This window comes from Sceloporus occidentalis, unplaced genomic scaffold, assembly GCF_023333645.1.
Source record: "Sceloporus occidentalis isolate IW3139 unplaced genomic scaffold, rSceOcc1.0.p SCAF_6, whole genome shotgun sequence".
NCBI lineage: Eukaryota > Metazoa > Chordata > Lepidosauria > Squamata > Phrynosomatidae > Sceloporus > Sceloporus occidentalis.
In genome coordinates this window covers 49,425,433-49,439,239 of record NW_028316986.1, presented here as the reverse complement: position 1 = coordinate 49,439,239, position 13,807 = coordinate 49,425,433, and the positions used below count along the sequence as shown (strand labels likewise).

Here is a 13,807-nt window from a genome sequence, read left to right as displayed (position 1 = left end):
GGAAGGTTGGAAGGGACAGAGAGATCAGTTTCAGAGAAATTCCACAGGTCTTCTTTTTACAGTGAATGTACTCACAGTGGTGTGTTTTAAAATGTCAGGATGTGGCTTCAGCTTGTTTACTGCAAAGGAATAATGCACAGTTTTATGAACTTTAAAAGACAGGGGAATTGCTAGCACATCTGGAATTTGGAAGAAGGCAGGACCTCTTGCTCTAGATTGAGAGGAATTAGATGGACTTTGTATTGGGAACTGAAGAAAGGAGTGCTGTGAGTGAGGGGTAAAAGAAAAACTTTGGGTGGGCAAGGCAAAAAGAGTAAGTGGGGAGGATGAAGCATGAAAATTGCTTGTGGGGGATTCCAGTCAAGCCAGTGGGATCTTTTATCTACTCACTGCAATGTAGTCATAGGATTTTATCACATGAAAAATTGGTAGTTTAAATGATTATTATCTCATGAAAATTGTGCAATCGTGATTAAAACGTGATCAACATTTTTACACACAGTGAGCTAAAAGAACCATTATCCCAGGAACAACCAGGCAATAAACAGCAACAAATCATTCACTGATTATTGCCTAGTTATTCCTGGGATGATGGCAATTCAATCGCTTTTCATCATGACTTCGTGTGAAGATCTTTATCACGGGATTTTCCCTGGATGATGGCGGTTTAATCATGATGTCATGTGAAAATCTTAATTGCAAATGCGTGGTTTTCACTGGATAATCACCATTTATACTTCTAATTGTCCCCATGTGATAAAGTCCATACTCATGGATGGAAGGATGAATGCATTCCCACTCCTTTGTTGCCTTCCTCTCAAATATTGGGATGCCATGAACCCGAATGCTTATTTCTCTGTGGATTCTCCCAGATCAGGCAAAGCAGTCTAGAGGTGGCAGTATTTGTTTGCCCTTTTATTTTATTTATTTATTTATTTATTTATTAAAGGAGCCAAATGACATTCTGCCAATCACATGATTGTTAGAGGAAGTTAGAATTATCTCTAGCAAATGGACATTTCTGAGTCCAAAAAGCAGCTTAATTTGCAGGATTTCCTAAGATGTTGTTTGATTATCTCTATTCAGTGTCTTCAGCAATCTGTTTTTCCTCTCAGCCACACTTGAGTTTAAATCCGTAAATATGTATATATTTCCCAACAGCTAAAAGAACAGAGAGAAAAGGAGCGGCGACAAAAGAAAGCGAAGGCTGGTAACATTTCCGAGGAGGGAGGAGGAGAATTTGATGATCTTGTGTCGGCACTGAGGTCAGGCGAGGTGTTTGACAAGGACTTATCAAAGCTCAAGCGCAACCGTAAGCGTTCAGGGAACCAAAATTTGGAGACAAGCCGGGAAAGGGCAGTGACAAAGCTCAATTACTGAAGAAGAAGGATGTATAAGTAAGAGAAGACAAAGACTGTTGCCACAACAGAGTGAAATGAGAAGATGGAGAATGGCTAGTGTTGTTCCCACAAATCTGTCTAGCCCATGGCTTTGTTTACTGTTTCCAGGATGAACATTGCTCTCCGGTCTTGCTCTTTCCCCTATTTACATAATCTAGAATGGTTGTAAAAGTGCCTCTTTAGAACTCAAGGGATTTGTCTCTGAGATGCTTCTTAGGGTCCATGAGTTTGCTTCTCAGCATTTCCCCTGCAAGTTAAGTTAGGTCCTATTTGGGCCTTCTGCACCAAATAGCTATGGGATGGGGAGAGATGAAGAAAGAACATGGCTTATTCTGTGCCAAAGTGTATGCATTAAAAAGAGCAGGGGGGGGGGGAGTTTTCTGTCTTGTTGAAAAAATGCAAGATAGTCTCAGGCTGGTTCTGAAACATCCTCTTGCCCTTCTGTTACAGTTTGGGTCAATCTTCAGGAATGAGTGAGGGAGTAGTTCCACAGTGTTGCAGTTCTCTTCTTCCACTGGGTTTACAAAAGGCCATTGACTAAAGCCTGAGAAATGTATGTTTTTTTTTTAAATAAATAAATAAATCTCAAGGACAGTTATTTATGGCCTGCAATATGCAAAGCAAGTGTTGTCATGTCAGAGGAAGTCGATAGAGCTGCTCTCCTTGAGGGAAGGATAATCCGTTTGCAGAACTCAATTTTTTTTTCCAGGAATCATTTGAGTCTTCCGGGATGTGCCGAGTCTTCAGGGATGTGCCAAAGTGTGAGAATATGGGAAAGAGAGAACTCTCTGATAAGAATAAACACAGTTGAGCTGAGCCAGATCTGTTGTCATTGCTGACCAAGGTGGCAAGAAAAGTTTGGGAGATAAGAGTAAGCCCTCACCAAATCCTCATGATTTTGGGTGCACAATAAAATGGTTACTGGGACTGACATAGGTGGGGACCACCCTCTTTCAAAGACCAATGGAGTTTGTCCAGTGGTTGGCAGCTTTCATAGTTTGGTAGTCATAACTCTGTTGGGATGAACTGGAGATTAAATTTTAACAGGATGGGCTTTTAAGATGCACCCCACTTCATTCTGCAAGAGTTATTAATGATCATAATAATGCATTGTGGTAGTAGGTAGCTAGGGTATTCAAAGGCTTTTCTATCAAGAACGAAAAGACGGCAAAGAGAAGATTGATATAAGGGGAACCTAAGGCGTGTTATGCCATTGGGTCTTCAAAAGAGTTCTAGGAATCACAGGTGATTAATCCAAACATAATTTGTAGCTACACACATCTAAAGCACAAGACAAACAGAGAGAGACAGACTACTAATATCTTCTGGTTTTACTCCACTTTTATGGGCAATCAGCAGTAAACCTGCATGGTGTAAGGATTTTTTAGCTCTCTCCAACTATTAACAGTTGGTCATCATCTTTCATCAGATAAAAATAGGAAATAGCAGTGGAGTAGGCATGAATACAATGACGGACATTAAAGCCACATTCCGGAATTAGAACTTCTACATGAGTGGAAGTCTATAGGATGACAAGGAATCCAGAGGAAGCTCAAACTACCATTTTAACTACTTGTTTTTCTTGAATCCCAAATGTTATTTGGATGTTAAACGAGAGCCTGCAGAGCAGGAAAAACTGTGTATCTTGAACACTGTCACTTCCATCTTCTTCTCAAATGATATTAGAAAATTGTAGAGGCAGGTGCTGGACAGACCAATGCTCAATACTCTGATGATAAACAGAAATGAAAAATATATCTTAACTTTACATTCTGTGTTTTGAGAGTCCCAGTTCTGAATTTTCCTATTAATGGCATTCTGGAACACAGGTCTGATGTATGCCTATGGTAAAAAAAACAAAAAAACAAAAATGGTCTTGGAAGAGCTCAGCACATTGCTATCCATTTAGGATAGCTTTCTTCCCTTCCCTTCTTTCCCCTGGAGGCTTCCTTTGAAAAACAGCCCCAGTGCAAAAAGACTCAGGTGCTTTTAGAAAAGGACTTTGATTTCAAAGTTTACAGCTTTTATCCTTCAGGATATTTTATCCTCCACCCTGATGATAAAATAGATTTTTTGGAAGAATATGTAATTGCTGTTTCTAGCTCCTTGCTGCACTCTGTAGTTGAGATTTAGTATTATGCTTTATATATTGCACTGCAGAAGCCATATAAGACTGAAGCAATATGCTCCTGCTGGGAGACAAGTGAATCTAGTTTGTGTAAACCGCAGATCCCAACAGATCAAATATTTCAGAATGTGAGCTTTGTGTATTGTAAGGTTATATTTCCTTTCTTTTTTGTTTACCTCTCAGCAAGAGATTACATACAAGAAATAAAGCTGAACTTAGAGGTTTGAATGCAGAAAAGGTCCAGACCTTGGAAAAATTCTCTATTTATATGTAGTCATTCTACAACTCCTACAATTCTCCAGCCATGACCATAATGACTGGGAGATTCTGGGAGCTTTAGTTCAAAAAATGAAATTCTTCCCAGCTATTATATGAATGTGTTGTTATCTCTTGCTGATGCTATAACCATATCCTCCTTTGAGGAGGGCATTGTGAGGTCCAGGAATATGGTGGCTTTTGTCATGTTGACCTCTTGTCACCCCCACACATTTTAGTTGCAGATAGCCTTGGTTATAGGCACCAGGGGGTTTGGTTGGGGGTTCACTGGCATGAAGCTTCAATTTTAAAAATTCTCACTATAAGTTGTCCAATTTAACAACAGGCTGGAGAATCTGAAAAGGCTGCAAGTCAATTCCCATAAAGGTCTAGTGAGAGCTTGGAAAAATTACTTTTCTGAATGAACTACAGCTCCCAGTTATTCTTTTTAATAGGTTCCAACCAGCATGACATAGGGCAGGCATCAATACTGGTTGGCCTCAGAAGAGCCTTAAAAGAGTGCCAGGTGCTGTTGGCACACGTAGGGCATATATGTGTGATGCCCTATATCAAACACTTTTTCATCAAGGTGAGGTGGAAGAGAAGAGACATGTGATAGCTGCAGCCTGCTATTTTAATAAATCATCTGCTCTCTGGCTACCTAGTATATGACAGGCTTTTATTTCTATTATCAGTCACATGAAAAAACAAACCATTGCATAGCTTTATATATGTTCTGCAAATTTCATAGCAGTCTGCATCATAACAGCTACATTTGAGATCCAAAGATGGAGTCAGGCTATCTCTGCAAGTTTAATATAGCAATTATATGTCATACTAGTTTACTTTAGAAATTAACCCATCATCATGTTAGTTTCTAAAGTGATATTCCATATGTTCATGTAACTATTACCATCCTATTGCACCTTAGATAGGTTTACTATAGGTTCTGTAGCACATGCAGAGCTTGGAAAGTTAGTTTTTAAAAGTAATACATTCCATTTAAGTATTTCAGCATTTCAAAATTAGCTCATTGCTGGTGCAGTATTGAAAAAGTCATTCATTACATTACCTGGCATACTGTTTGTGACATTTTTATTACTTGGTCAGGTTTTTAAATAGGAAAAAAAAACTTAAACTAGTATGAGAATAACATAAAAACATCAAAAAATGCCAAAATACCACTTTCAAAAAGCGTAAAGTAGCTTCACTGTTCCTTATGTTAGTCTGAAAATTTAATATTACACATTCATTACACCCTTGTTATCAAGATATAACTCATTGCAGATAACTACATTACTTGTAACTCCTTATGCATGTATATAAGATAAGACTGTAACTGCACTAGCAACAGAATTCATTCTTTTAGTAAGAAAGAATTCTTAACTGGGAAAATATCATAAGCATTAACAGCTTATGAAATCAGGCAGCACCTTGCAGCAATTTGTAATGCATGTTTCAGATCATTAGCAATCATAGAAGCAGTTGCAGCTGAGTTCCAAGATTCAGAAAGACTGTAACACTCTTGTGCTGCTAAAGTTTATTCAGAAGTAGATCCCACTGATTTCAGTGGAATTTCCTAGCAAATAAATATGATTAAGGACTGCAGCCGCTCTCTCTCCAGTACATGCAGCCAAGCTGAGTCTAGCATTTTGAGATGCCCAAAGGATTTCCCAGTTAATGTCTCAACTGTTCTCTCGTTATACTCTGAAAGCATTGCTGCCAGGACAGAATAGCATATATTGACAATTTAGGAGTGCCTGTAAGCCCAAAGAACAGAGTAGAAGACCTGGAAAAGGTCCTGCTAAATAAAAATAAGTATATAAGACAAAACCATCCCCTGCCTCCTGTGGCCATACTGAAAGCTCTTTAATCAGACTGTAACCTCCTTTTTCTTTCTATAAACCTTACCTTTTAACTGAGTTCCGTACAAAGCATTTAAAAAAACAAAAACAATTGATTTGCTTATTCTTAGAATACATATGCACACATCTCTTCTCCCTCATTGCCATTATCTGAACTAATCCTTTCAAAGTCCGGACACTTCCTTTATTCAGTGATCTCATAATGGCACACTTTGCTTACCCGTAAGATATATTTTTACATTATCTGCCTACGGGATCCTCCAACCTGGAGGCAGACTGTATCACATGGATCTTATGAATATATACCTGGAGGAAAGTGGGGAGGGAATCACAGGAACATCTGGGTAGGTCCCTTTAGCCAGATGCAAAGCAATTCTGTCATCCTCTGAGGTTCATGAAGAGGTCTCAGGGTAAGGTTTGAATGTGTAGAGGTAAGAGGATTTCTGCAGTACAGGAAAATGATTACTGCTGTATGATGTGCTGCCCAGGTAAAGGCTTCCAAATGCCCCGTTGTTTAACAGTGCTTGAAAGCAGCAAGTCATGTCCCTTTCCAAGCTGAAGCAGTTTGACAGACCCTATAACTCCTTAAAAAGACTCTGCACGTCCTCCCAATGTACTTTGGCCACGGATTTGGTATCAGACACAGAGAACAAAGGCAGGAGGTATGATTCGCCATCATCCCCACACCAGTTTTGGACAGATTTTTTTTCCAAGTTGTAGCCCGACTGCAGCTGAAAGAGGGCTGTTTCATGAGTTTTCATGAAGGGATGAGCTGAGCTGTACAGTTCTGTTATGTACATGATGTATGCAGTTCTGTTTTTGTTTTGTTTTTAAAAAAGAAATGTTTTAATAATTAAAAGTATACAGATTTAGGAATGTTTTAGGGGGGAAGGAACCTGTAAATGCCACACCTCTATTTATTTTGCCTTATTTTAGTTTTTGTGTATTGCTAATTTTGTGTATACACCGCATACATGCAGCCATGACTATTGAGACTTCACCAGGGCATTATGAGCAAGCCGAATGCTGTACTGGGCACCTCTGGGACAGGCTAGGCAAGAGTTGGGTACATTTCCTTTTACTCTTATTACACCATGACAAGACCACATTTCAATCAAAGGGCAAGCTACTCTGCTTACAAGGGCTTTATTCCACACACACACACCCATCAGCATACCAAGAGTGGTTAACTTCATTAGCTGCACATCAAGTCCAAAGAGTGAGCCAGAGCCAGTCAAGCAAACATATGCAACTTTTCAGTGCCTTGGTGTGGAGAATAGTCAGAGGAGCTAAAGGAAAGAGGCAAACATCCACACAAGAAGAAAGAAACATGTATGTAAAGGCTGCATCTCTGATTTTTCCAGTACAATTAAGATTTCTGTTTTCCCCAGAGTTTGACAATGTTTTTGGACTACAGGTCCAACAGTCCCCCAGGCTTAGAGGGATTCTGGGAGTTATAGTCCAAACCATTATTCTTCAAGGAACATAATGTTTGAACCATACCTGTGGGATGCATGCACATGGACACCTTTTCATGAAAACTAAATTATTTTGGCTTAGGTAATACCTCGTGCACAAAATCAGTAACAGGCATTAGCTTGGCTGTTTTTTGTTTTTTGTTTTACACATTTCTACATGGAAAATCCTCATGCATCCCTTTTAAGAGATAACTAATCTGCCTTAAGCAATCTTGGTATGTGGAGCCTGGACAATATCTGTGCCTGCAACTGCTAAGAAAGACATACGTAACTCTTTCAGGGGGTGGGTGGGGAGTTCGTCTTGCTCCTCTAATGCTTTGGTGTCTCCTCATTTGTTGGTCAATTTAAAATTATAAATGAATTAAGTGTACAAAACCTGTAGCATCCTTTTTATCTGCACCTTTTTATAAGAATATAATGTAATACTAAAAAAATTAAAGATATATTGCCCCTACTTCATTCTGCAGATGAATTTTGTTAGAGAAGCTGAACATAAGCCATCGATGCCAGTATTTCCTGACTGACTGTTCTTCCTTTCACAACTTCATGCATCCTCTACTTGCAATGAATCAATATCTAAACTCCTAAATAAAGGTGAGGTGGGAAGATGTTAGCTTTTAGGTGATTCTGTCTTGGTTGAAACACCTACTACAGTATTTTGGAAAAGACCACAAAGTCCCTTACAACTCCTCTCTGTTTACACAGAGCAATTCTAGTGTGGAATGGTAGGTTCAGCTTCATAGTCTCTGTCATCATGCCACCAAACAAATCTGGGACTTGAGTTCACCATGCTGTCACTGATAGCTATTCTACATCCCAAATAATAGATAAGCTGAAACTAACTACAATACAGGCGTTCTCCTTCCCTTTCTCTTTCCCTCCTTCTCCCCTTCTTCTCCTTCTGGAGAAGATTTCCTAGTGTACTGTAGCCCTCGTCATTGGATCCTGATCCATTTCTATGTGTATAGAGTTGTTCTTAGAAGGCTGGAAGAGTAAACCTCATCCTGTATCATCAATCCTGCTCTCTTAATGTATCTGAAATCCAAGCTACATCTTGTGATCCTCCCATAGCACCATGATTTCCAACCAACATGCATACCCATCCACCTTGGTAGAGAAAAGAATATACCTTTTCAGGTTAGCTTCAGCATGCACCAATATACTACACATTCTATTTTCCAAATGTAGCAGTCTGGGGTTTCAACCACAATCAATTTGGCAAACCCACTCACTTTATACCAACAGCCAAATCTCAGTAGTGGGAATCAGTCAATGCATGTCCCAGCCATTGGCTGCAGGGCTTGAAAGGCGAAACTCCAAACCTTCAGTTTTCATAAACAAGCTCATTTCTTTGTGCAGATGCTGCCAACTCCTAACTCTTCTCCATTAATCTTACCATCACTCACATCCCAAGAATGGGTTTCAATAGAGGATGTGAGAAGATAAGCTAGAGAACTGAATTGAGTGCTGCAACCATGTGAGCTTTCTAGGTTTGGGCCCAAACCAGAAGTGCCTAGATCTAAATCATTTATAAATAAATAAATAAATAAACTTTATTTGTATACCGCCCTTCGAAACATCAGGGCGGTTCACAGCAGACATCCATACAATTATTAAAACAACATATTAAAACCATCAATACAGTAAAAATAGTCTGTGCCAAATCACAGATGTCTCACCAATGGCTAACAGGGGAACTAACAAAGGGACTTAACAGGGACTTTACAAAAAATTGAGAGCCAAAGAATAAATCAAATAATATTCTTTTCAAAACCAGAACTGGACTACTACCACTTTTGTTTTGTTGGATTTTTTGGTAGTCATTTACACCTATGCAGGCTCCCAAGGCTAGAGATTTGGCCCTGGACTTGTCTCAGTTGCCCATCCTGCTAGAGATGCAAAGCAGAGTTTCAAGTGATAACATTCTGATCCCTGTTATCTTCAGGTGTTTTTAAAAAAGGTAAGAATCAGGTCTGGGACCCTAAAGAGCTGTAGCTATGATAAGACTCCCATACCAGATGAGACTGATCGCTGGCCTGGAATACTCTGAAGGTATTCTTTTAAATGCTAAGGATATAAAACGTGTTTCCAAGAGGAAGAATCTTTACAATATGAAGAAACATTTTTCAGACATAATAATGGTTATGAAAGGGTCATCAATGGGACTTTCTCCACCTCTCCATACTTGTATTGCTTACACTCAATTGTAGCAACAATACTGACTTAGTGTACCTCTTTTGGTTTTTTTGTTTGATTGAATGTAAGTTTTAAACTAAGTAAGTGTCCCATTTTTCTGCCCCTAGAATCTCCAAGGGTAAAATAATGATACCCCCCCCCCCCCCCCAAAATTCTGTGGCCACAATCCTGCTTTGGGAGATACAGCTACAATAGTTTCCTGTCCACCCTAACAATCCACATGTTCTCAGCCACAGCCCCCAAAGCCAACCATTGCCAGGTTAGTGGGCTGTGGAGGAAGCAGCAGACAAGGGTCCTGCTATTTTCCTATGGCTAGATGCACAGCAACGCTCTGCAGGGAACTCCAGGGATCCTGCAGAGCTCCCTGCAGATGGTATTATTGCTATGTATCCAGCTAGAGGATGCAAGCTGGATGCTCATCTGCTGCTCTTTATCTTCCCACCGACCCATACACTCCAACAGACCTGGAAATGCCCAAGCTCAGTGGCATACAGCTGAGAAAAGGTAGTTCTTGAGGACGGTGGTTGTGGTGGTTGGTTGTTGTGCAGCTGAGAGAAAATGACAACCAAAAAACACAAATGATAATTCACCATCAGGATGCCAGTCACTGTTTCTGTTGTTCTTAAACAGTGTGCGGAAATGGGGACAGGGGGGAGGAAGGCTACAGTCCATTTAATATATGAACTGTCACTCCTGGAGAGGCAATTTTTTAAAACAGAAATGGAGGAGAGTTCCACGGATACCATGAACAGTCAAAAAAGACAAATAAATGGGTCCTAGAAAAAAAAATCAAGGCTGCATTCTCCCTAGAAGCCAAGATGTCGAAACTGAGATTGTCATACTTTGGACATATCCTGAGAAGACGTGACTCACTAGAAATAATAATAATGCTTGTTAAGGTAGAAAGCATTGGGAAAAGAGGAAGACTACATTTTGGATAGATGGATAGACAAGGAAGCCACAGTACTGAGTTTGCAAGACCTGAACAGTAGTGCGGATTATGGTGACTTGGAGGTCTCTCATTCTAAGTCGACTTGATGGCCATTATCAGCTACAAGATTAGCTGCAAAAGCAATCACAATGGCTGTGTGTGGTCTCCAGGGCCTCAGTTTGTCCACCCTGCCTTAGTAGGAAGTGTATCAGCTGAAGCACCTGATTTTCACTGCTCTTTGAGGGATCTCGGGGGCTGCAAAACCAGGTTGCAGCTCTACATGTAACAGCAGTTCCACATTTTTCCCATCCTTGATGAAGGACTAGCCAAAACCAAACCTAGCAGCCAGTTCAGTCCTGATTTGGTGTATAAGACCCCTGTGGCTCTGTAATAAAATAAATAAGTAATAAATCAAAACACAATTAAACAAGCAATCATATCAATACCCTCCATAAAAAGATCTTTCTGCACAACTAAGTCATTAAGTGACTTTAAATAGAAAGATCTATACTTACTGGCAAAAAAAAAGTGGAAAGGAGGCAGTTATCTGTACACTGTTAGAATCCTAACTAGTGGAGATGAACTAGAAAATAGATGTTATGGTTATAGTTATGGGATTTATCATAGCACAGTGAAAATGCTGGGAAAGGGTAAAAGCAGCACATGAGGAAAGGTATGAAAAATTAGATACGTGCATGGAGGGATGAATGGATACTAAGCAAGAAGTCCATGTGCTTCTCCCAGAATCAGAAGTACCATGCTTCTGGATAATAGTTGCTGGGGGAAAAGCAGGTGTGGTCTTTTGTCATCATGTTCTATTTGTAGGTTTCTCAAAACAAGCTATCTTGTGAGAAACTGGACAGATAAGTCTAGGCTAGCTATGCTTTTGTTCTCATCCAGCAGGGCACTTCTTAATTTCTTATATGATGGCATTAACCAACTCCTTTCAGGATTAATGGGATATGTGAAAGAGGGGAAGTGAGTACCTTTACTTTTCAGACATTGGTGTGGCAATATTCTGCAGCCATCCTGTTGCTGTGAGAGTATGAGGCGTTCCACTGCATTTCAAGAATATTCCTGTACCACTGTGAGGTTTACCTAGACACTTGCTTTTTCTGCCAGGCGGACTAATCAAGCATTGCCTGAATTCTCTATGAACCCAGAAGTATGGAGACTCTGGCAGCATTTTGCCTTTTCCATTGACCACAGTTAGTCTGAAAGGCAGGCAGCATGGAGTCTCTTGCACTGCCAGTCAAAATACGAGATATGGGACTTTGTGGGTAGCAAGAGTTATCACCTCACTTCAGCTCTTTATTACTTTTATGAAAGATGCCCTTCCCTTTCCTTCTGAGAGCTGATCTGTGCCAGCAACCAATCCACCACACAGCTACAATAACTTCTAATATTTCTCTTCTGTACCATGTCTTGGCCATAGAGGCACAGTTTATTGAAGTTTAAGACGGGGCAGGGGGAGAAGGGTATTTGCTAGCCTAAGGTAATGGACGTAAGCCTAGAGGTCTATAAAATGAAACTAAAGAGCTGTTTCCAAAAAGGAAAATATATTTTTAGTTTTTAAAATGCAATATCGATGCAAAATACTAAAGGAAACATCTGGCTATTTACCTAGTATGGTTTGAGTCAACAACAGTTCCAGAGAGCTGTCAACTGTATTTTTTACAAACCCACTAAGCAGTTATCCTAGTGATTCATCTGCAATGCTAGAATTAGTCTAAAATATGAACAGGTATGAAATTGTTCATTGTGAGCATAACCAGTTATGTTTCATTTTGGTCAATGGCAAGAATTATTCCATGTGTCACTAAAATATGTCTGCTAACATTTTGTTGTTAGACTCACAATCATAGTTGGAAAGGGCCCTATGGATTGTGTGCCTCCTAGTCATTTGTGACTTTATAGAATTATAAATCAGAAGTTGGAAGAGACCCCACCTTAAGATAACCCTATCACAGAGTTTTCTTGGCAAAGTTTGGAAAGGGTATGCTTTTGCCTTTCTATGGCACGTTACAGACCGCCCAAAGGGGCGGCCTCTATCCGGCCCTTTCCCTGCCGGATCAGGGCCTCAGCTGCCACAGCGGCAGCCTCTGAAGCCCCGATCCGCCACTTTCCAGGCTGCGGGGAAGCAGCAAAAGGCTGCTTCTCTGCGGCCTGGAAAGGAGTGTCCTTGGGGCTTCATGCAGTGGTGGGGACACGGAGAAAGAGGCTGCACCAGCGACGCAAATCCTGGAAGGAGCTCCAAAATGGAGCTCCTTCCGGGGCTGCCAAGAGTGTTTGGAGGGGGCGCGGTGGTAACGTCCCCATGGCGGCGTCCGTGTGCATAGGGCGCCGCCCTTTGGTATGTCCTCAGGACGTACTTTACGCCTGTTTATAACGGGCCTCTGAGACTGAGAGAGTGTGACTTGCCCAAGGTCACCCTGTAGATTTCCATGGTTGAGCAGAGATTCGAACCCTGGTCTCCAGAGTCATAGTCCAAAGCTCAAACCATTACACTACATCACACTGGTTCTTGCTGCTGGCACCTCTCTCTTCTCATAGAGTGGATAATACTAAAAAAAAATAACATATGTACTTCAAAAGCTACTGATGCTGGAACATTCCTTCAGCAGTTCGTTTGTCTGTTTCTCTTGCTGTAGATAATGAAATATATTATTTACCAGCTCATTTCCTATTCCCTATAATACATTGGCTGAGATCCTTCATTGAGGTTGCGTACTTACATCCAAGGATATTAAAAGAACTGGCAAATGTAATCTCAGAGGCAAACACTGTCCCCCATCTTCAAAATGGGGAAAAATGAGAATCCCAACAATTATCACCCAGTTAGTCTGACATCAAAACCAGGAAAGATTCTAGAGCAGATAATTAAACAGAGAACCTGTGAACATTTAGAAGGGAATGCCATAATCACAAAATGTCAACATGAGTATCTGAAAAACAAATCATGCCAGACTAATCTGATGTCTTTTGAGAAAATTACCAGCTTGGTAGATGAAGGGAATGGTGTAGACACAGCATATCTTGATTTCAGTAAGGCCTTTGACAAGGTCCCCTATGACATTCTTGCAAACAAGCTAGTAAAATTCAACCGAAACAATACAACTGTTGGGTAGATTAGTAACTGGTTGACCGGCCGAACCCAAAGGATACTCAGCAAAGGCTCCTCTTATTAATAATAATAATAATTTATATTTCCCACCTCCTCCTGCAGATCGAGGCAGGATTATAGTTTCCTGTGGCATCAGAGCTCTCTGACAGTGAAGGCTACAACGTCTCACAAAGCTACAGTTCCCAGAATTCCCTAGGATTGAGCCATGGCAGTTAAAGCAGTCTAAAACTGGAATATTTCTGCAGTGCATAGCATAGATTCATGGAGGTACTGTCCCCCAAACTGAAGACAAATAAGAGTGGAGGAGCTGTAAATGGAACCGCACTCAGAAGAGTCTTCACAAGTGATCTAACCTGGTTACTTCTGACCTCTCCCATGTTCATTTTTTCATCCATCAACAAAATGGACAGATCTAAATGCACACCATAAT

General features: G+C 40.5%; 2 protein-coding genes across 3 annotated transcripts in view; one reads left to right on the top strand and one right to left on the bottom strand.

The window, feature by feature from the left end:
• DAAM2 (dishevelled associated activator of morphogenesis 2) overlaps positions 1-5,839 on the top strand; it is a 306,075-nt gene extending 300,236 nt beyond the window's left edge. For both annotated transcript variants that reach the window (XM_089529577.1, XM_089529576.1), the window contains exon 26: positions 1,162-5,839. In XM_089529577.1, the coding sequence (XP_089385703.1) occupies positions 1,162-1,380 (219 nt within the window). In that variant the 3' untranslated portion in view covers positions 1,381-5,839. The remainder of the gene's footprint in view (positions 1-1,161) is intronic.
• Positions 5,840-5,945: 106 nt separating this feature from the next.
• The window catches only part of MOCS1 (molybdenum cofactor synthesis 1), a 57,292-nt gene continuing 49,430 nt past the window's right edge, over positions 5,946-13,807 (bottom strand). The window contains exon 13 of the mRNA XM_089529580.1: positions 5,946-6,091. Coding sequence (XP_089385706.1) covers positions 6,054-6,091 — 38 coding nt within the window. The 3' untranslated portion in view covers positions 5,946-6,053. The remainder of the gene's footprint in view (positions 6,092-13,807) is intronic.